This window comes from Taudactylus pleione, unplaced genomic scaffold, assembly GCF_031769625.1.
Source record: "Taudactylus pleione unplaced genomic scaffold, aTauple2 ptg000120l, whole genome shotgun sequence".
Classification (NCBI taxonomy): domain Eukaryota; kingdom Metazoa; phylum Chordata; class Amphibia; order Anura; family Myobatrachidae; genus Taudactylus; species Taudactylus pleione.
The window spans coordinates 7,721,782-7,746,464 of NW_028284522.1; the positions used below are offsets into that span (position 1 = coordinate 7,721,782).

The 24,683-nt window shown below is 42.2% G+C and overlaps 1 protein-coding gene across 1 annotated transcript; it reads right to left on the reverse strand.

Annotated features, from left to right (window-relative positions):
• Positions 1 to 23,176, reverse strand: LOC148524215 (transmembrane 4 L6 family member 1-like). The gene is made up of 6 exons (XM_088472074.1): positions 23,000 to 23,176; positions 14,441 to 14,530; positions 14,218 to 14,355; positions 3,860 to 3,867; positions 3,568 to 3,751; positions 1 to 84 (listed from the first exon to the last, which is right to left on the reverse strand). Exons 1-6 carry the CDS (start codon positions 23,174 to 23,176, stop codon positions 1 to 3), a joined length of 681 nt encoding a protein of 226 aa, XP_088328200.1.
• Positions 23,177 to 24,683: the final 1,507 nt, after the last annotated feature.

Genomic DNA, 24,683 nt, shown 5'->3' on the forward strand with positions numbered 1-24,683 from the left:
TTATTTCAGGGGCTGATTAGCAGACATCTCCAGTAATTGTAACTTTAGGACCTTGATGAAAAGAACAAAGCCGATAGTTGAGGACTAAAGAAATGTAAAAATACATAATTGAAATTAATCTCCTTCTATCAATGGCCCTCATTCAGAGCCGTTCGCTATTTGCGGTCGTTCGTTTAAAAACAAGGGGTGGCTATTCAAATGATCCGTACGCACATTGCAGTCTGTTCACACCTCTAAGTCTGAACGAACGAGCAAAACATACGCTCGTTTATTTGTTAAAAACGCCCCCTGGCCGCTCGCACCATACGTCATGTCCGCTATTTATTAGATTAATCGAGTACATCGACCAGCGTATGAACTGCTCGCTATTCTTGTGGTTGGTGTTTGCTACCACAAATTTGCGAGCAGTTCTGGCTCTAAAATAACCCAGTGACGTGGTCATTGACGCTGCTGTTTTAAATATACACACCCATAAAACGCCCGTTTTGACCTTTAAGCACGCCTGCGTTCGGATCTCCACTCCCCATTTTCAAGCACCTTCCCCTGTTACCACCCACATACGCCTCATTCTGTCACTCAAAATAGCAGGCACTCGCTATATAGCGTACAAACGATTTTCGGCCGCACTGACTGGTTCGCGCATGCGTACTAAAAAGCGTACGCATGCGCAGATGTGCAAACATCGCTCGGAACGAGCGTACTGCCGCTAACGAGCGGCTCTGAATGAGGGCCTATGTTTTGTATTACAAACTGGCCTTCTACCACCACTGCCTATAGCTCTACTGTATTATTCAGTCCCTCTCTGAAGCAATGATCGTAACTGGCTTGGACCCACAGTCTGTAGCTTACACAACTCTTCTAACAATTCAGTACCATTTGCAGACACAAGAAGCCTTTCTTAGTGTGCACTGTGGTTGGGAGACAAATGTTCTGTGTGCAGATGCCTGTGTCATTGTTCTGTGTACTCTGCTTTGTCAAGTACATGGAAAATAAATAGTCACATATATTTTAATATATTTAATAATAGAACATATAAACATTTTGAAAACATTTACTAATCTACAGTATCTTACACACATATGTGCATTAGTTAATACGGTACTACCACCTAGGATTTTACTAATATGCCATTTTCACCAGTCGGAAAAAAAGGGAATTCTACATATCGTCGTTAGTAACAACTCGTTACTATGAGGCTCCTCTTACAGCCTAGCCATAAACTGGGTCAGGGGAGAGAGTGATTCGGAGCAGCAATCACAAGACATCATCAAGTGATGACAGCTTGTGATTGGTCCTCCACTAACACTCCCCCTCTGCCGCCATATGTAAGTGGCAAGTTCTGTTAATTTGCTTTTTACAAAATTGGCAATATCTTGTTAAAAACAACTACATGCAACATCATCGATGCCCGGGCAGGGGCTGGGGCACATTAATGAAATCTTTTCCATAGGTGGTAGTGTAGTTTTAATATAAAAGTTGAATTTTACATGTCAAAGAAATACAATTATTAAATACAGCATCCTGTACAATTACATTTACAAGTTAAATAGCCAAAAGAAAATGCAATATTTCATGTCCACCTATCCAGGAAACTTCATCAGCAATCGTATGACTGCAAAAACAATACAAAAGAGAGTGTTAAAAAAAAACTCATTAGAAACACATCCCAAACACAAAGTAATCTCTGCTCTGGATTTCTGATATGTTAATGATTGGCCGCAAGAGATATAAAGAAGTAAATTTAGAAGAAAACTGAAATAGTAAAAATAAAATAAAACTCTCCTATTTCAAACTATATTTATTCACGCATGTGAGAGGTATACATTTTACATGACTTTCATCAGGTTTGGAATATAACATTTTGCTGATTAGTCACTGCCATAATGATATATTTCAGTGTGGGCAATAGAATATTATATTAAATACTACACCTGAACAACATGACCCAACCACTGCACATTTACATAAACTCAGCATGACATGGTTCATACTGTACATAATGCATACTTGCCAACTCTCCCTGATTGTCAGGGAGACTCCCTGAAACAGTAGCAATCTCCCTGTCTCCCTGAAGAGCCTAGCAATCTCCCTGATTCTACCTTACCCCCATTATGAAGATGTTATATATAAAAATAAATGGATATTTACATTCAAATGGGATCATTAGTATAATTTCCCTGCATTGGTTTTTAAGGCACAATGATCCCTATGGCTACATGCATTATCTGAGAAGTATCAGTGTGTTTTTATCACCAAATAGATCTTACTAACTGCTTTGGGGCTCATTTACATTTGGATGTAAGGAAATGTTATGACATGCCTCTCAGATGTAGCAGGACACGCCCGCTTTACCGCCGCGCCCATAGGTGCTGCTTGCACGATCTCCGTGAAATGCTTTTTCAAAAGTAGGCAAGTATGACATAATGTAATAATAACATCATTTTATCATACAGTACTCTAAGTAGGCATGGGACAACACATTCACCAAACACAGTATGAACAGTGGCCCTGATTCAGAGCCGGACGCTCTGAAAGAGCGCTCGCTCTGAATCAGGGCGTTTTTTTTCTTTTGTGCGGCCTCCTGGCCGCTCGCATAGCTGTGGGTGACCACCCACAGCTATTACGAGCGGCCAGGTGATGATCGCGATGGTCAAGACCATCGCGACCATCGGGCTTGCGACAAGACCCTTGTGGTAGGGTCTCGTGGCCGCAAGCCCCAGAGAGCTTCTGACTCTAATAGAGCCGTAAGCTCTCTCGCTGACATCACTAGTGATGTCAGTGGGGCCGACCCCAAATGGCAGGCATTTGCATTGGAACGCCTCCGTTTGGGAAGCCACCCCCATTCCACGCCTCCTAAACGGTGCGAGCCGCCCCCTTTTGGTGTGAGACCCGGAGCGACGGAGCGCCCGTCACTAGCCGGGTCTCGCGCATGCGCACGTCGGAGCCGGCTCCAGCGTGCGCATGTACAGTGGCCTAACATCAACCCGCTCGCAGGCGCATAGCACTCTCGAGCAGGTCTGAATCAGGCCCTGTGATCATATTAAAGATATATAGATAAAAAACACTGTGGGGTATATTTACTAAAGTGCATGTTTTTAGAAGAGGAGATGTTGCCCATAGCAACCAATCAGATTCTACTTAACATTTATCTAGCACCTTCTAGAAGATAATAGCTAAAATCTGATTGGGCAACATCTCCCACCCTTTAGTAAATATACCCTTGTGTCTCATAGCATGACCTGAATAGGCTGCTATAACTGTTTACTTCTGACACTTAGAATACTAATACAATTCTAATACACTGTATTTAGATATACTGTAGAAGACTACACCAATCTCATACGACCTGACCATTAAACGCCTCAGAAATGGACACTGTTCCTGATTGGTGCATGCAAGGAGCCCTATAGCCCAATGCTTTGTATACATCTATGCTTTGTACACATCTAGAGTCCCACAATGGAATTTACTTGCTCCAATGAAAATATAATAAACAAGATGATTTTGGGGCTAAACAAAAACTGTATCAATGACTATGTAGGTTGCGTTTAATATTAAATGAATTACCTGGATTTTCTGTTTACAGCAGAAAGGAGCACATATCCCACCAAGTAAACCATTGATGAACTGGATTAAGCATAAAATGATCTGGATTGCAGCCAGACCCAACAGGATGCAGAATAGGCTGGCATTCCAGACAACAACATTACGTGGTTCAGTGCACTGTGACCAAGTAGTAGCATCATAATAGCTGTAGAAAAATATTTTAGTTAGAAACTGTACTACTCCAACACGATAACATAACAACAAACAATATGCACTTAAAACATTACACAATATAGTGTTTCTGTGCTCCCACTGTCTGCCCTAAAACCAAAGATCTTACCATGGAATTCCACAATTGCTTCATTCAAGAATGGGCAGGTCAAAGAAAGGTATTGTCCCGTTCTTATTCTGCTTGTCTGGAAGCCTAAACACTGGTGATCCACTTGTTTTGTAGTATATGTTTAGTTTTAATAGTATGATTACTTTATTCTAGAGGGACCTTATCATCATTTCCTTCTACCATCTTCTGATGAGCTTCACTTTATTCCAAATGTGTTTCTCCATTGCCAGTTCACCACACTATCCTCAAACTTATTGGGCTCTCCCCATTCCTTCTGTGACTCTACAGTGGTACCTTATGTTATTCTCATCACTCTCCAACTCTACACGTCTCTCTATTATAATGAATAGCACTTGATGGAAACTCCTTATCTGTAGACAAAATAACAATGTGGTATCATTATATCTATAAAGGTGGGCATTGTAGTCTGGTTCAGCAGGTTTTCTATGTAACATTTTGTCAGACTGCCAAAAGTCACAAAACAGCTCCACCCAAACTATTAATCACAAGAGCAGCAAGAAAACATACATATATCCAAGGCTCATTAACACAAAGCACATTGGTTTACAGCAATTTAAAAGTTCCTTTTTATTCTTATAAGCCTCAATGGTGTATTTACTAAGCAGTATTAGGAGACAAAGTAAAATGAGTACCAGCCAATCAGCTTCCAACTGTCATTTTTCAAACACAGCCTGTGACATGGCAGTTAGGAGCTGATTGGCTGGTACCTTATCTCATTTTACTTTGTCTCCTAACACTGCTTAGTAAATAGTCCCCAATAACTTTACTAAGCCATCTGACTATAGCACATGGGTGATGTAATATATATATATATATATATATATATATATATATATATATATATGCGTAGACAAATCACTCAATATTCAGAGCTATGAATCCAAGGTCACTTATATGACCAGCCTATCAGAAAGACAATTGCTTACCTGATTTCATTATTTTGACTATTATTATTATTATTATTATTATTATGACAATTATTATGACAATTATTATTATTATTATTGCTATATGCTACACTAGTTTCCTTTGATTATTTGGCTGCTGAATGCCTTCTGTATCTCTTCCTTGGTTTGTTCAATGATTTGCTGCATCCAGCTTACGGTATAAATGGAAATTCTCAAAATGTTTAAAGTGTTTTTTGAACCTGTTCATAAAATCAATCTAAAAGTGAAACATTTTGTTGCTACCGTGTTTCCCCGATAATTAGACCTACCCCGAAAATAAGACCTATCCTTAGTTTTGATGGATGGCCCAAAATAAGCCCTACCCCGAAAGTAAGACCTATTAAAATCAAATTTTTACGGGTCCCTGCACTACACTAGCCAGCTCCGCCCCCTGCATGTAGTACCGTATGGTACTACGGTAAATGAAAGAGCTGGAGGAGGCTACCTGGCCCGCTCGGGCCGCTCCTCCACCAGCTTATGGGTACTGTAGTCAGACTGCTGGAGTCAGCGCACGTGACATCATGACGTCACGACGCGCCTCTGAAGGTGGACTACGGATGAGCCGCGTATCGTGGATGAAGAAGCCGCCTCCCGATTCTTCTTATTGTAAAAAGGTAAGTGGGAAATGGCTGCAATCAACACCGTGGTGGGGAGGTGGGGGGGGTTCGGGCTGGAGAGGCACAGGCTATTCAACAATAGGGGGGGAGAGAGAGAGACAGAGGCTGCAATCAACAACAGGGGGGGAGGGAGGGCACAGGTTGCATTCAACATTAAATTAAATATCCAAATTAAAATAAGCCCTACCCCGAAAATAAGCCCTATGGTGGTTTTTGGACCAAAAAAAAAAATAAGACAGTGTCTTATTATCGGGGAAACACGGTAGATCCTTGAAATGTAGATAGACTAATAAAAACTGATTTGAACAAGTTGGACAGGTTTGACAATGTTTAGTCAGTTCAAACATGATCAAGCTTATTTAAGTTTAAATGGTTACTCTTGATTATTTTTAAAAAAAATTCCATTCAAACTGCAAATTTGAACTCTGGGTTCAAAATTAATTTGGCCAAAAGTTTGCGTTTATGAAATTGGGCTGATTTGGTCAAATTTCAAACTGGCTTAAATAGTTTAAACGATGTTCTTGACTTTTTCTATATTAGTATAGAGTATAGTATAGTGTTTCATAGCATTGAATGAATGTAAAGTATTTATAATCATCCTATTCTTCTATTTTAGTTCCAAGTTACATGGGCAATATTGGAGAAGAGATAAAGTGCAAACCTGCCTTAAAAAACAGTACTGAAACACCAGTGGTGATCAATGGGTGGAAACTTATCTAATGACTGTTTTTAAGACCCTTTTATTATACGATTGTTATTGATCAGATGTTGAGCACCAGCACAGCAGCTGTTTTTGAACAATGGGTCTGATTCAGCTTTGGGAATACAGTGAGAAACAGCAAGTAACTGATTTTCTTGGTGAAATCATGCTGCACTGCAGGCAGTGGCGTAACTAGGGTATTTGGAGCCCAGGGCAAATTAAAAAATGGAGCCCCCCTCCCCTATGTGCGAGCACGGCGAAAAGTGAGCATGGCCACTTAACAATGGGGCATGTCAACATGACACACACCCCTTTATCGTCACTATGAACATTCCTTTCCATTTGCACCTTAACCCCAGAAGTGCCCCTTATACAGTACCCCCAGTATGCAATGTCCCCAATTGTGGTCCCTCTTATGCAGGCCCATAGTAGTGCCCCTTATACAGCACCCCCAGTAGTGGTCCCCCTTATGCAGCCCCTCATTAGTTCACCTTATTCAGTACCCCCGGTAGTGGTCTCCCTTATGCAGTGCCCCATGTAGTGGTCCCCCCTGTGAAGTGCCCCCAGTAGTGGTGCCCCTTATATAGTGCCCCCAGTAACAGTACCCCCAATGCAGTGCCCCCAGTAGTGGTACCCCATTATGCAGTGCCCTTTATATAGTGCCCCCAGTAGTAGTCCCCCCTATGTAGTGCCCCCAGTAGTGGTACCTCCTATGCAGTGCCCTTTATATAGTGCCCCCGGCAGTGGTCCCCCCATGCAGTGCCCCCAGTAGTGGTCCCACTTATGCAGGCCCCCAGCAGGGATCCCCCTTATCCAGTGCCCCTTAAACAGTGCCCCCTGTAGTGGTCCTCCCTATTTAGTGCCCCCAGTAGTGGTCCCCCCAGTGCAGTGCCCCTAGTAGTAAGCCCCTTATATAGTGCCCCCAGCAGTAGATTCCCCCCCCCCCAGTAGTAATTTCGCCCCCCCCCGGAGTGCAGACACACAAGTAAAAAATAAATTTAAAAAAATACACTTAATCCACGCTCCGGCTCTGGCCACTGCTCCCGCCGCCGCACGTCAGTCCTCCCGGGCTGGCGCGCTCTGCATTATGGGAGAAACATCATGACGCCTCTCCCATTACCCACTGCAAGAGCCGGAAGGCGGAGCTCATGAGTGAGCTCCAGCCTGGCTCTTGCAGTGGGCGATGCAGCAGTCAATGAGAGTCTGTCTGGCTCTCATTGGCTGCTGGTTAACACATACATCGCTGCCGCGCTGGCGGCAATGTGTGTGTAAACTGCACAGCCTGAGCCCGCCTTCCACCCTCCTCCTGGCGCTATTGGGTAAGCGCTCAGGGGGAGTGAAGGGGCTCGGCTGTGCAGCACAGGACCGGCGCTGAGCACAGGGAAGCCTAACGCCAGCCCTGTGTAAATGTATAGCGTTGACCACACACACTGTGGTCGGCGCTACACTGCCTAACTAGGGCGAGCCGGTACCGTGGCCGGCGGCGCCCCCCCAGATCACCGGTCATACGGCGCCCAGGGCACATGGCCTACTTGACCCCCCTTAGTTACGCCACTGCCTGCAGGTGGGGCAGATGTAAGATGTGCAGAGAGATAATGATTTGGGAGTAGTGTGTCCAAATTGACATCTAAATTGCACTGTAAAAATAAAGCTGTGCAGTATTTGTGGGCTACATGCAAAAGCAGCCAGTATTTACCATACATGCAAAATAAAATATATGTATTTGCACCCCTTGCATTGCAACATGGTTTGTCCTGGTGTACAATTATGTGCTCTGTCTCACTTTATTCCCAAAGCTGAATTAGGCCCAATATACACAGAGAATTGAAGCCAGTGTGTGAAATTCAAATAATGTGTGAGCAGCTTGACCACTTGCCTAGCACTAATGCATGAGATGGAACTGCAGCCAGGAGTGTTTTATCTGACCAGATTGCATCCCATGCGTTAGTGCCGCCCTTCTGCTTCCGCTTCCCCCATTTGTATCAAGGAAATCCTTTCTGCTCCTACTGCAGATCTTTGGGAGTGCTATTGCAGTCTGTGATCACCGACATCACTCCCAAAATCATGCCCCAGAATGCCATGTGAACGGCACTCTGGGGCACATGCATCTAAACTACTAAACGTGCCTCCTGCACCGCACTTTGCTGTGCTCTGCAATAAGGTGAGGGGGTGGGGCTATGACACCGGGGAGGGGAAGTAATGGGGGGGTTATCTTTTGGCACTGGAAGTGGGTTATGTTGGCCCACAAAAAAGTTTTTTTGGCTGGGGAGGGGAGAGGAGTGTCACTAAGAGGAGGCAGGGTGTGTGGGGCGCACTGGATGACACCGTACAATGGAGCGACACTAAAATAGCAGAGAGGCTCTGCTATTTTATTATCACCACCTTTGATGGTGTTGCTGGGCAGTAGAGGTGATGGATGATGCGTTAATGCACGTTATCCACACTCCCTTGTGTACGGAGCTATATGGTGCTGCCAAGCAGCTCTCGAAGTGCTGGGCAACAAATGGCACACTTCTGTGTAAATGACCTCGCACTCACAAGACCACGCCCCCTTTCACTTGAGCACATTAGGCCCGTGTGACGATTACCTCAGTGCTGCACCAAGTGTCACCACCTTTAGTGACGCCACTGGTCTCGACATATAATAAAAATATAGAATTGCATATATAGTAGGGATGTGCAGGCTCGGATAGGTTCGAGTTTGCACGTGGAGTTCGGATTTTTCCCTCCAAAAAAACGGAACTCAGAACGAGGCAAAACGTCATCTTACATGGACGAACATCATCATTCCTGGACAAAAGACCAGGAATGATGATGTTCGTCCATGTAAGATGACGTTTTGCCTCGTTCTGAGTTCCGTTTTTTTGGAGGGAAAAATCCGAACTCCACGTGCAAACTCGAACCTATCCGAGCCTGCACATCCCTAATATATAGTGACACATAGGGAGGGGGGTTGTATTGACACTGGGGTGGGGGCTCTGCCACAGAGATCTATTACCATTAGGTGGTGTGGTTGATAATGATGGGGATTTTTTGCCACTGGGGAGACTATTTCTGATGGAGGTGGGAGGTAATTTTACAATGGAGGCCTATGGACATATGTAACACCCCGAAGGAAAGTGTAATGTGCGATTTGAGGTTTACTAATCTTACCAGAACTGAATGAGTCTCTAGCTTCTTCTTGGTGGATTTGAGAGGTAAGGAGTTTAATACTAGCACAGGAAGTTACCACCACAGGTTTCAAGTTATGGTCACAATTTATTACAGAGGACCAATAATGTTAACATCTACACATTCACTAGTAAATTACAAACAAAATGACTGTTTTATTATACTGGAACAACGGAATGGCAGAATACTCCTGAGATCTGAGAAAACAGCAACCATGAGAAGCTGTAGATAGTAATGGGTTACTTAGTTAACACACATATATATTTAAGAAAAATGATGTGCAACTGTTCACACATAGGGCTCTATTTACTACAATCCGCATATTGAATGCAGATTGTAGCGTGATATTATCGACTGAATTCGCATTGCGAATTCAGGCAATATCAAAGGAATTTCTACAAATTCCTTGCAGGGACAGAGCTTGCGATAAAGCTCTGGGCTTGATTCAGAGCCGCTCGTAAGCTACCGCTCGTTCGCTCAGGGCGATGTTCGCACATCTGCGCATGCGTATGGGTCGTAATGCGCATGTGCCAACCAGTCATTGCGGTCGGAAATCGAGCGCTCGCTAAATAGCGAGTGCCTGCTAATTTGAGTGACAGGATGAGGCGTTTGTGGGTGGTAACAGGGGAAGGTGCTTGAAAACGGGGAGTGGTGATCCGAATGCAGGTGTGCCAAACGGTCAAAACGGGCGTTTTTTTGAGGGTGTGCATAATTAACAAAGCAGCGTCATCGGCCACGTAACTAGGTTGTTTCTTAGCCTGAACTGTTCGCATGATTGCGGTAGGATAAACCTACCACAAGCACTGCGAGCAGTTCAGATGCCTTTCGATGTACTCGATTAATCTAATAAATAGCGGAGATGACGTATGATGAAAACGGCCAGGGGGCGTCTTTACAAAATAGCGAGTGCATGTTTTGTTCGCTCGCTCAGACATAGAGGCGTCAACAGACTGCAAAGAGCGAGCGCTCAATTTAAATAGCCGGCCCCTTTTTCGGACCGAGCGAGCGCAAATAGCATCCGGCTCTGAATCAGGCCCTCTGTCCCTGCGAATCCCCTCCGCATACTAGTCACTGTATTTTCGCAAAAAATACCGTGACAAAGTGCCCACGCATGCGCAGACCAGCCGCCGCTGCTACCCCCCCGGCACTAAGCCATGCCCCCGGCACTAAGCCCTACCCCCATGATCTCGGATCCCTCCGCGACCCCACTCTTCCTTAATTACACTTACCTGCATGATCCGGGCCTCCGGTGATGTCCTCCATGCCTCCAATCAGGTGATCTCCCATACTGCACTGGGACCCGATCACCTGATGACCAGGCCGCAGTGCTCTATGGGAGACCAGCTGACCAGAGGGGAGACATCATTGGAGGCCCGATCACCGGTCCCTGGAGTCAGGTAAGTAAAATTTTATTTTGACAATTTTTTTTTCTTATTTTTACAGTAATCAGCTTGCGGTCTGTTTAGACCACACAGCTGATTACTGGGACCGACTCCTGGCTATGCTCTCCCTGTTAGAGCAGAGTAGGAGCCCGGTAATTGGGGGAGACCCTGGATAACGCCACCTCCAGGTGGCGTTATTATCACAGGGCTTTCCCCGATATTTTTTTACAATTTATTTTTAGTACTTTGGCCAGATCACATTTCCCATTACAATTATGGGAAATGCAATCTGATTATTAAAAATAAGTGATAATTAGGGGTTGGAGTAGAATTTTACAAATTCTACTCCAATTGCCCTGTAATAACTAAAGGTGATACTAAAATAATGTGAATAGGGTGTGAAAACACCCCTTTTCACTTTTTTTTAGTAAAAATTATGTTAATAAATAAAGCCCTAAATAAGGTTTTACTGTACCTGCCAATGCTCTCAATTGGAGCAAGAATATACTTACAATACATCAGAAGTTTACAGTACAATGCACTCTTAAATATATTCAATACTAATTTTCCCTATTTACCTAAATAAGTTTACTGCATGCATGTGAATTACTTTCATTAATAAGGTCCAGCTCTTTCTGTAGTGGTGGTGCACTTTAAGCAATTACCCTGTTGGTACCAACTTAGTTGACAAGGTTTTTGAACTGCTGATGGAGAATATGATGTAGCCGCTGCCTGGGTTATTTTACATGGAGAAAACTGTTTCACTGGAATAGTTCCTGTAAATGCATCTAGCACACACACTACCTCTGGTGAACTACAAATTGACCTAATAAACTATGACTTTTTTAAAGGCAGTTAGGGAAGAGTTCCAGAAGAAATTGTAATTCAAAAGCACCTAAATCCTTTTCTCTGCAGTAGCAGTTTGCTAGGAAAGGTTGAATAGATTTAGGGGTCTATGTACTAAGTCTTGGAGAGAGATAAAGTGGGTGGAGATAAAGTATCAACCAATCAGCTCCTAACTGGTGCTTTGAAAAATGACAGTTACAAGTTGATTGGTTGGTAGTTTATCTCCATCCACTTTATCACTCTCCAAGGCTTAGTACATAGACCCCTTAGTGAAGTGGAAATATGCAGAGGCTATTTCCTACAGGGACTTTCCTATGAGGACAGTAGGAGTTTGAAGATGTATGACTTATTAAGTTTGTCAAGTCTCTCAATGACCAGTGCCTGACTGTAATTAACAATGCCCTTTCAGGACTGATGGCTGAATGGTGGGTATAGTGTGTGGGACCCAGTTTCAAGTGTTTTACAGACATCACTCTTGACTGCTCCGAACTTCCAGAATGGAGTTGCAGTCTCACTGTCACTCCGTCTGTCTAACCTAGTGGTTCCAAAGCTTTCTCAGTTTGAGGCACCCTTAGGGTCTCTATATTTTTTTCATGGCAAAATAATGTAATAATTATTTAAATAAGAAAGAGGAAAAAAATGGAAAAACTGTGCTATTCTTACCCATTGTCCTCTCCGTCTCTATCCTATTGTCCCCTCCATCTTTCTCCACTTGCCCCCTCTGTCTCTCTTCCATTGCTCCTTTCATCTCTCGCAAACTCCATGTTTCTCCCTTTACCCCTCCATGTCTCTCCATTTGCTCCCTCCATGTCTCTCCCTTTTCCCCATCCATGTCTCTCCCTTTGCCCCCCCACATCTGTCCTATTACCCCCTATGTCTCTTGCCCATTGTCTATTCCATCTTTCTCCCTTTGCCCCCTCCATGTCTCTCCCTTTTCCCCTTCCACGTCCTTCCCTTTGTCCCCTCCATGTCTCTCCCTTTGCCTCCTCAATGTCTTTCATTGCAGCCCCCCATGCTGCCTGTTGCTTACCACTAACAGCACTGGCATACTCCTGCATGCTCACATACCCCCTGCTCTGCTCACCAACCCAACCCTCTCATGCTATGCAGAAAACAAAGAAGAAATCAGGCAGCTTCTGGGCAGCCTCATTAGGCCACCAGCTGCAGCATCCCATTGACAGTGCTGAGGTGCCCCAGGGAACTGGGGTGCACATATTGGGAACCACTGATCTAGTCTGTCTCCTGCTGAGTCGCCCATTGGGGAAGGTATGTGACACTAACTGCCACCCCCTCTCCACCTTGTAGGGGCTAAGGTCCATCTTACTGCTGGCCTCTGGAGGTGGAAAGTCTGGCTTGATCTTCCTCAGCTCCACCTCAGGACTACCTCCTTCACTTAAGGATATGAAGGAAGGCAGGTGCTTGTCTCTCTCTGATCCACCTCTACCACCACCTTTGCTGGATGCCACCACTTAGACTCTGGGGAGCAGGGAATCCCCTAGTGACACAGCTCCGCTCCTATAGCAGGGACCACAACACTGACAGCTGCCGTTTCTCACAGTAACCGGTAAGGCTTTGAGAGCAGGTCTACTCTCTGAGAAGGTTCTCAGGACTCTCTGTAATACCCCTTCCAACAATAACCCTGGTTATTTCACGTGAACGCACAGCAACCATGGACATTGCTCAGTGTGAAAGGGTCCAGTTGAAATAATCCAGGTTGAGTGACTTGGCATTTCAATCAAGGTAACAAGTAGGGTTGAACACAGGTTCAACAATGCCCGTCATGCAGTGTGAATGGGTATACATGTCAATGTGACCCGGGACCCGTTTATAGCATAGGAAGAACTTGGCACTTGATGGTGGTGACGTCATCAACCCGCCAATAAGCCGGGTCAGGCAGTCAGTCTGAAAGGGGGTCTTAGCTGTGTCACACCCAGGATGGACCCGTGTACAAAATCTTTGGTGCGTCCTAGCAATGTGGTGTGAAAGCGGTATAATTGACATAACTGTCCACCTTAGCCTCCTGAAGCTGGTACCAGGTCATGTGACCTGCTGCTGGCTCACCACCTACTACCTGCACCAGTACATATATGTATATGGGTAAATGTCTCCAGGTAAAATGTGGGGCATCAAGTTAACAGTCAGTTACAATATGGTTCCATATTAACCATTTTGTGCCACATACACAGCACACACTGTTATATATACAGTATATACAGGATGTAGTTAGTTGGCCGCTGCACAGCATGCCGGCAGTCAAAATCCTGGAACTGAAACATTCAGAATATCAACACAAGAAAGTCAACATGGTCTAAATGTTGACAATCAGAATAGAATAGACAGAAGATTTTTAGATGAAGTTAGGTTTAGGCTGTGATAAGGGTTAGGCTGTGATTAGAGTTAGCGTCAGGGTTTGGATCAGCAATACTGACCACTGGAATGGAAAGTATAATGCTCCACATGCCACTTGTCAGCATTTTGTTAATATCAATATGTTAAATGTCAACCTTCCATCCACTGACATTGAATGTTGACAAAGTCTATTACACCCCTTGCAGAATGTTTATAGCACATGTATACACCATGAGTAACAGATCATGTGCGTTATTAGAAAACAGTAATTTTTTTCAGAAATGGATACATACGATACTCCGCTATAAGCAAATGGATAGACCCACTGTCCACCTTTAAGACACAATGGTCCCTCCAGTAACGCCAGTGCAGAGATGATGAGGCAGTAACCAGCACCAGCAACTCCGATTATGGCTGCCACAGCCGATCCCAGCATCTGTAATAAATAATGACAATGAGACCCTCCGATATCCAGTGCTGTCAGGGAATAAATAAGACTAATTATAACAATAAGGTAACACTGCACAGCTTCTCCCACAGGTTGCATTGCCACAACATCCGCAGCAATCCTCTTCCTCCAACCAAATGAATACAAACGCTGGAAGTAACATCTAGGAACACAGATATATCATATAAAGTGATTATCACACATAGGGCCTCATTTACTAACAAGTTTTATCACCAAAACAAGTGATACATTTCACTGTGTATAATAAATGGTGCTCCAGCCAATCAGCTCCCAGATGTCAACTGTTAGAAAAATGTCAGTTGGGAGCTGATTGGCTGGAGCACCATTTATCATACACAGTGACATTTATCACTCATTTTGGTGATAAAACTCGTTAGTAAATGGGGGCCATAGCATTTTTCTGCATATTGAACTATATATTACAAACTAAACTATATTATTATTGATTTAGCTCACTGGAGGAACTGTGCAGACTGAGCCTATATGGGTTGAGTCTCCCGTATCCAAAATGCTTGGGGCCAGGGGTATTTTGGATATCGGAATATCCTTTCACTCCCTGATGCAAGCTCTGTTTCACCAGCTTGCATCAGGGAGTGAAAGCACACTCATCTTGAAAAAGGTGCCGCAGTGTGCCGAAATGCTTTGAAGAGTGTCGCTTCATCCATTGTATGTAGTATCCCATCCATTCTATATGCTACCCATTTACCCTTACTGATCCGGGTCCATCTTCTGCAGGTTTTTATTTATAATAAATAGCTGTCTTTCATGGTATTGGATGACGTTTTTTTCTTTTTACCTTGTCCTATCACGACTTGAAAGCCCCCACATTCCGTTAAGGACCACAGGTCGAGGTTTCTGAAAATAAAGATACCTTTATATGTCCATACATTGCCCTTACAAGTAAGCATACATGTAAGAAACTCCACACGAGACATCCTCATTCACATCTGGGTGATTCTTATGGGGGTTGGGATCATACTAAGCCGGGAGAAGATCTTCATAGACCACCATATTCTCCTCATATGCACATCCCTGGGTGGCTACATCATACAGTGACGTTATTACACTAGATTCTGTTTCTCATTTCTTCTTCTTTATACTGGAGAATTACCTGTACCGGAGGACGTGGGACAATTCCTTTGATGGACTTATTGTTGACTCGTTTTTAACAATCCAGAGCGCAAGTGAGAGACCCTAAGTGGAGAGTAGCACCATAGGGTTTGTACATTTTTCGTTGGTATACCTTATACACACAGGGCCTCATTCAGACCCGCTCGCATGCGCTATTCGCTCGCAAGTGGGTCGATGGTTGTGCATTACGCACGGTGTGCACAATGCGCGTGCGCAACCCCCGTTGCGAGTGAGAAATTGATGTTGATCGACAGCTCGCCCCGTTTTGGAGGCTGGGTGGCTGGACAAACAGCTGGGTGGCTGTTTGTGGGCGACCCTACTGACATCACCAGTGATATCAGTAGTGAGCTTCCGGCCCTATTATTCCAAAATGCGGACCCTACCACAAGGGTCTCATCGCAAGCCCGACGGTCACGACCATCGCGACCATCACCTGGCCGCTCGCAAAAGCTGTGGGTGGTCACCCACAGCTTAGCGAGCGGCCAGGAGGCCGGCTTTCAAAAAAAAAAGTGGCCACCCTCATTCAGAGCAAGCGCTCACTTTTTGCGAGCGGCTCTGAATGAGGTCCACAGTGTGAAGGTCATTTTATAAAATATTTTAATAATTTTGTGCCTTAAACAAAGTTTGTGGACATTGAACCATCAAAAGGCAAAGGTTTCACTATCTCAGTCATGCTACAAAAAAATCTGTATTTCGGAATGTTCCGTATTTTGGAATATTTGGATATGGGAGACTCAACCTGTATACATGAGAATGCAGCTTCCACTGTGTATAGGTGACGGGGCCAACTAAAGAGTAATCCTATCTACTGGCAGTCATTCATTACAGTTTAAATAATGGAAATAACAATAATGTCCTTTATGTAAAAAGCAAAATGTTTGCTTTATATATTTTATGTAAAAAAGAATACAATCCAAACATTGTAATTGTAACCTTTACATTGTTACTGTATAGTTTTTTTTAAATATTATGTGAAATTTATATAAACCATGGATAGCAGCGATAATGTCTGGTCTAGTGACAGTCCTTGAAATGAGTATGTTGTGTGTGTTAAATCACAATTTCTATTTTTCCAGTATACTTAGTGTTTGATGTAACACTTACTAACACCTACTAAAACATTTTTATTTTGTCTCTCGGGCCACTTTAATGGCAAAGCTCCATACTCTACTACAACCATGCAACCTACAACCCTAACCCTAATAAAGTTGTCCTATACTTAAATATTTATAAAATCTAAATAATAAATTATTTCTTTACAAATGAAAATAACAAAAATGTAAATCAATGGGCAAAGTACTGTATAAAGGCCCCATAGCAACTTTGCCTTTCTGTATTAGTATGTCTTTTTAGTATTTGGGGTATAATTACTTAAGTGTGGGTTTTTAGAATTGGAGATGTTGCTCATAGCAACCAATCAAATTCTAGCCATTATCTTCCAGAAGGTGCTACATAAATGATAAGTAAAATCTGATTGGTTGCTATGGGCAACATCTCCACTTATAAAAACCTGCACTTTAGTAAATTTGCCCCTTAGAGATGTGCGCAGATCCCTGTTCTTTGGCTTTGGTTTTAGTTTTAAATTATCATCGTGTTTTGGTTTAGGTAAAATCACCTTTAAGTGTTTTGGTTTTAGGTTTGGATTACTTTAAAAACATTTTTATAAAAACTGCTCAAATCATGTAACTTGGACCTGTTTTTTCCCTAAAGTATTATTAGTATCATTAACATTAAATTTCAGTCCTTTCCAGTCAATTTTGACTACCTCACAGCACCTGAAATTACGAGGGAGGGACTTACAATAAATGCAATCCGGTTTTCGATCCGAGTTCCCAACTTGGCGAGAAGGCCCAAGTTGGGACTTCATTCTACTCTGAACCCCGAAGTGATCCGAGCTGGGACTCGGTTTGACTCGGAACCCCAAAGTACTGGTGTGTTCAGTTTACAGCAAAACCAAACCGCTCATCTCTATTTAGTATCATCAAATATTATATATAAAGCAATATGTTTTAGGTTTACTGGAAAACAGCTCACAAATGAAACCATCATAACTACACAAAAAGCAGACATTTATAAATGTTAATTTATAAATATCCGTTTTGTATAGTTGTTTGCTTTCAAGTGGTCTGCAAGACATTCTGCATATGCTACATTTGAATTCAATTGTTCACAGCATAACATAAAGTAATTTCCAAAAACTGAAAAAGTCATAATTTTCATAACAGAACTAGTTGTCCCACTGGCCCCATTTTTACAATATACCAGCACTAACCACTGCCTACAGTAGCTGGGTGCATTCGGTGTACAATATAGACCTGGAACTGTGGACCAGAGTGTGGTAAGTACTTACATGACATACAGCAGCAGATAAAGTATGAAATACAGTATAGAGCAATAGTAGGACAAAAACTGTTACAGGCTGGCTGCACAATAGCAAAAGTAACACTACTAAAAATGTTCAAACTATTTTAGATTTTTTTTTTTAATACTACCAACATTCACCTCTAATGGAGAACATATCATTAATTACCGGTGCACACATTTGCCATAATTGTCAAAGTTCAAGTTTGGAAATAAAACCTTAATTATAGTAATGTGAATATTTCAAATACTATGTGCCTTCCATATTCCATTTTATTTGTATTGTATATATTCTAAATACATTCCCACATAATATTTAACACAGTGGTGATCATTTACAAAGTAAGTGCAAATGTGCTACTTTCACACAGCTAATCCGACTCTAGCTCTATCTACACGTAACCAGCGCTAAGCACTGAAAGCCAGTATATTATATACTGGTTAAATTAGCACTGTATTTCTATACAATATATTTATGGTTTCCACTATTTTAAAAGGTTTATTAAAACTGTACTCCGATTTCAGTCTGCAGGTGAGATTGTAGATGTAAATTTTTTTTCTGATTTATGACTATTCTAAATATGCTTGTATGGCATAAACATATGTAGATTATAAATAAGAATAATGCCCTGTGCTGTTATATACCTGTTGGATCTACAGATCTACAGGAGCTCCGAGTCAATCCTCTTCCGGCTTAGATCACTTTTGGGGTTCTGAGCAGAACTGAGTCTCGGTTCGGGTCTGATGTAAGTTTGGAACTTGGATTTAAAAACCGAACCTCGGTTTTGGATTGCATGTAAATAGGTTTAAAATAAATTACATGATTTTAGCTTTTTTTAAAGCAATCCAACACCAAATCCAAAACAAAACACTTGAGTGTGATTTTGACAAAACACAGGTATCCACACACATCTCTAGTCTAAAGGTGCGTACACACACAACGATTTTTTGAACGATTTAACTATAACGACGTCGTTATTGTCAAATCGTTCAAAAAATTGTTCAGTGTAAAACGATAAACGATGACCGATTATCGCAAATGATGGGTTAGAACTGCGCTCTGCTGTATGGGCAGATGGGATGTGAGATGTATTGTTTGTGTCGGGGTGCTGCACCTTCCTAAAAGGTGACTTATACCCCTGCGCGGGATGCCGCCAGGGTGTACATCCACAACCGCCAGACTCGCTGCCAACCCACCACTCCCCTCCCCCCGAGACATCCTAAGACTGTTGACCAAAGGTCCAGCAGGGGTAACATGCCGGTCTATTGAACTGCACGGAAAGGAGCCCCCTAAAAGGGTCCACTCACCTCCCCAGTCTCCACCCACACACACCCCCAAGTGGATCGCTCACCCCACCTGGGTGCCTGGGACCAAACAGGATTAGTACTGTTTTTTTCCAATAAACCCTTTGGCCCCCATTTCTGCCTCTGTCTTCATTTCCTCACCCACCACCTCCAGTCCATTAGACCCCCTTCCCTCCCTACACCCCATCACTCCACAAACAACATAGAACACAAAAGACCACAACACACTATTACTCCAGCATTACACCCATAGGGCGAGCGCACCCTCCGCACCCTCTACCCGATGACCGATTATCGTTCATGCGCGTTCACGTTTGTCGATTGTAGTTTGTAGTTTGCAGTTCAGTCAGACTGGCCAACTGAACAATTTTCAATAGAAGTTGCAACATTTTTCCTTCAACACACAGAAAATCGTTTATTATGTAAAGTAAAACCAACTACGATTTTCGTTCACTTTTTCAAGGGAAAAACTGAACGAAAATCATTCATTACTTACATTGTTGTGTGTGTATGCACCTTTAGCATTTGAATAGCAGCAAATAAGAACCTCTATTTAGCTTTTAATAGTTTTTAGCATGTGAGACACAATAGAAGCTCCACACTACAATGACACTTAGCAGACAACCACATCTGCTTACAGATTTGTGTGAGATAACACTTTCTGAATTGTATGAGAAACAATAAATTACTGATTTGTGTGTAGTAATAAATTAAATTTATACTGCACTAGAATCAAGCAAATCACAACATCTACTAACTCACATATACTTACCTATACACCTGGAACAATACAGTAGACATATACATTGGACTAACATTCAATGATCTAAAGCTATTTTAATCAATTTTGCTTTCTTTTTTTTTACTCTGTATATATTTTTTTATATTTCGCCCTTTTAGGTTATTTGGTGTATTTACTTTATAGAACAATAAATATTTTAATATTGGAATTCAGGCTGCACCCACTCTGTGGAATGCCCTACCATGCACAATAAGACTTTTCTCTAGTCTCCAAACCTTGAAGCGTTCCCTGAAAACTCACCTCTTCAGCCAAGCTTATCAGATTCCGGAACCGCCCACATAACCTTCATAACTTCCATATCTAATGACATCCCCTTTCACAGTCCACACATAACCTCACACATTGGGCTCTATTTATTAACATTATTTTTACTAAAATAAAGTGAAACAGGGTGTTTTCACACCCTTTTCACATTATTTTACTATCACCTATAGTTATCACAGGGCAATTGGAGTAGAATTCGTAAAATCCTACTCCAACCCCTAAGTATCACTTATTTTTAGTATTCAGATCGTATTTCCCATAATTGTAATGGGAAATGTGATCTGACCAAAGTTACTAAAAATAAATTGTAAAAAAATACCGGGGAAAGCCCTGTGATAATAACGCCACCTGGAGGTAGCGTTATCCAGGGTCTCCCCGGCTACCGACCTCCTACTCTGCTCTAACGGGGAGAGCAGAGCCGGGAGCCGGTCCCAGTAATCAGCTGTGTGGTCTAAACAGACCGCAAGCTGATTACTGTAAAAAAAAGAAAAAAAAATTGTCAAATTTTTTTTTACTTACCTGACTCCAGGGACCGGTGATCGTGCCTCCGGTGATGTCTCCCCTCTGGTCAACTGGTCTCCCATAGTGCACTGCGGCCCGGTCATCAGGTGATCGGGTCCCAGTGCAGTATGGGATATCACCTGATCGGACGCATGGAGGACATCACCTGAGGCCCGGATCATGCAGGTAAGTGCTATTAACGGAGGGGGGTGGGTCGTGGGGGGTCCGTGATCATGGGGGGCTTGGCTTAGCACTGAGGGCGGGGCTTAGCGCTGGGAGGAAGCAGCGGCGGTCGGTCGGCGCATGTGCGGACACTTTGTCACAGTATTTTTTGCGTAAATACCGTGACTAGTGTGCGGAGGGGACTTGCAGGGACAAAGCTTTATCGCAAGCTCTGTCCCTGAAAAGGATTTGTAGTAAATCCCTGTGATATTGCCTGAATTCGCAATGCGAATTCAGTCGATAATATCACACTACAATCTGCATTTAATATGTGGATTGTAGTAAATAGAGCCCATTGTCTTTCTTTCACATACTCCTGACATTTGGCCGACATTCCTGTGTGACTGGATCATACAGCCCACCAAGTAACTCTGCATTCTGGCTGGACCAAAATGCAATATATAGCACCTATCCTTGTGTATCAATGCCTTTTTCCCTATAGATTGTAAGCTTGCAAGCAGGGCCTTCCTACCTCTATGTACTGTATGTCTGTTATTACCCAATTTTGTTTAATGTTTCCAATTGTAAAGCGCAACGGAATATGTTGCGCTATATAAGACACTGTTAATAATAATAATAATAATTTACTTCTCTGCCGATCAATACACCTTCATAATACATCCTTTTCTTTGCTTTGTACCGTAGTTCCAGAAATAGGAAGAAATTAGTCAAATCAATTCAGAAATGAATAAAATAAACATCTGCGCACTCATCCAGCTACTATACATCTTGTATTAACTAAGCTAATTACTAACTGACTGCTAAAAGGACTTCAACATTTACACTATTTATTGCACAATAGGCCTGATTCGAAGATGAACGTTAATGTTGCCGCTGCTGGGAATTTATCGTCGCAGCCGCTGGGAAATTCGCAGCTTGTCTATAGAGATGCATCCGTCGCATTGTGTCTATTTCTGAATCCGGCCCTACAGTATATTAGTATTTTCCAAACCCCTAGAGCTGTGAAGAAGATTAAAGGAAATTCAAATGTTTATAATATAACCATCATTATATTAATTCCCACAACCCTAGCATCGATCCTTCTAGTAATTTTTTTGTGGGGAACATATTTTCTTCTTCAGTCATTCAAAAAATGATGACAAAGCAGCAATTAGCTGCCAAACTAATGTCATAAGTAACAACTATCTACAGAATTGTATCACTCTTTTCAATCATAATTGAAAGTTGGCAACATTTATATAAATGGCCTGAGATATTCTGTGTATAATGCTGCATATAATTAAGAGCACAATATTAACCACTTAACTGATGATTTTTTTTCATCAAAACGGCACAGAAATTGTCATTTTGTTTTATTTGAGTTTAAAAAGTATTCTCAAAAAATATATATTTAAATATTTTATTTTTAAAAAAGGGGTATCTTTTGCACCCCCCCAAACCTTGTCTCTGTAGGCCCCTATTGTAATTTCACTTCCCATCCCCCATCAAATATACCGCCTCCAGTGTCAAAAGATCCCCAGCAATATCAAACCCACCCTCTAATGGTAATAGGTCCCCATGGCAGAGCCCCCGCCCTCACCCCCCAGGGACAGTGGGTCCCCAGTTTAGTCCCCCCTCCCCATGTGTCACTACATATGTAATGATAATTTTTTATATATCCCCCACAGCCAAAAAAAATGTATTAGACAGCATAACCCCCCTCTCCCTAGTGCCAAAAGCATTTAGCATTTATAGATAAAATATATAATAATATATAATGTTACAGAATGATTCTGCGCATTCTATAGGAGTGCAGAGTTTACGTGTAGAGAGATGGAACTTAAAAGCTACGATATGCTTCTAGTGGGCGTTTGTAATAGTGTGAACAGATTGTTTCCATGGATTAGATTAATTAAATGATACAAAAAAGCAATAGTTCAAGTATATTGTAAAACGTACAGTAGCTAAAATATGAAACTTGCCCCATAACGAGCACAACATCACAAAGTTACAGAACACTACTGACCAACTGTCACTTTCCCAGGGTAATTATAATGAAGAAAGGATTACTCAATAAATACTCACAACAATTCCAGCTCCTCCAATGCCATGGAAAAACCAGACGAATCTAGACAGGTGGTTGTCATGAGCATATTTTGTTTCTCCATTGGGAAAATATAGCAAGATGTTTGCCACAATGCAAAAGATTGCCAAAATGAGAAGGTGATAGCCAATGCATTTCGCACACCTGCCAAAACACATCTTTGCTGCTTCTGTGACTGAGATGTGCTCCTTCCCAAGAAAGTGATGACTGCTGGCACCTAATGAGAAATAGTGTGAAACCTTTGTTCTACCTCTTAAGTACCCAGAAGTCATCAGTGTGAGACATATTAATACAAGCTCTAATTGCTCAGTACTGTTTGTTTTTGGTGAACCTAGCATCACCATATAAACAAAAAGGCAGGGATAGTTAGGCTAGTTATTATTAATTATTATTTTCATTATTTCTAAGCAAACCTTTCTGAACCAAAACCGAGACATCACATTGCTCTTATGTAGTTTTTATTTAGATACATTCTAATGCAATGCATGTTTTACCATTTACAGAGACTTTACATGTTACATGGGGTTCCGGCGGTCGGAATACTGGTGCCGGGATCCAGACTTGTCGGGATTTTCGGCGCCGGTATTCAGACCGTCAACATCCCGCACACCTGGATGCCGACTATATCCTGTTACAAGATTTATTTCCTTTATTATTTGACAACAATCGTCAGTGTGTATATATTGATAAATGCTGAGCTAGCTTATGTATTGATCAAGACTTCCCCAGATTATACTGTATATACAGTACTCACACCTTTATAGATTCATTATGAACTAGTTGAAACCTGTAATCCAAGTACTTATTATTATGTTTTACTTCAGGGTGAAAGCATTTATTTTACTTGATGCAACCTAAATACATTGAATAAACATTATTTTATCATCCATAAGCTAATAATTATTATTTGTGATGCCATTTAATTTTCTAGAGATTATTTAGTAGAAATACATTGTACATAGATAACAATCTGAGTTTTGTTTTGACCCTTTCAGTACAGTGAGGGTTACTGTGATGCAAACCTTCTCAGTGGAATACCATAAGTCTTTTTACATTGGGGCTTCAGAAATGCCATATGTCACATAAATGGGTGCACTTTAATGCTTCTTCTGAGTGATAGGTTTTGGGTAACAATAGTGCAGATGTAGGTAGATGATTGTGGAGCATACCAGCCACTAAATTACAGGGTATCTATCAATCTTATTTGACAATAAACTTTATTTGACAATAATTGATTTCTTGTGGCCCTGGCTGGGGTGTAATGAGAATTCTATTGGCCCCATAGCAAAATTTTGAACGGGACCCTGCACCAAAGCTTTTAGAGAGACACCTCGCTCCACATAGCCTCTTCACATTATGCCACATTGTAGTGCCCCCACTTCACATTATGCCACATTGTAGTGCCCCCACTTCACAATATGCCACATTGTAGTGCCCCCACTTCACATTATGCCACATTGCAGTGCCCCCACTTCACAGTATGCCACATTTTAGTGCCTGCACTTCACATTATGCCACATTGTAGTGTCCTCACTTCACATTATGCCCCATTCTGAGATCTGAACTTGGTGGGAAGTCCCATCCTCGGATTTGGATCTGTTCAGAAACCCCAAGTTTGGGTGTTTTCAGATTTCAGCAATCCAATTGCGAACATCTCTAATCATA

Coding starts and splice junctions, on each gene's coding strand:
- LOC148524215 (XM_088472074.1), bottom strand. CDS start 23,176: ATGTGTTTTGGCAGGTGTGCGAAATGCATTGGCTATCACCTTCTCATT. Junction 14,356..14,440: donor CCTGTGGGAGAAGCTGTGCA/GTGTTACCTTAT, acceptor TATTTATTACAG/ATGCTGGGATCGGCTGTGGC. Junction 85..3,567: donor GCTGTAAACAGAAAATCCAG/GTAATTCATTTA, acceptor ACATTTCTTTAG/TCCTCAACTATCGGCTTTGT.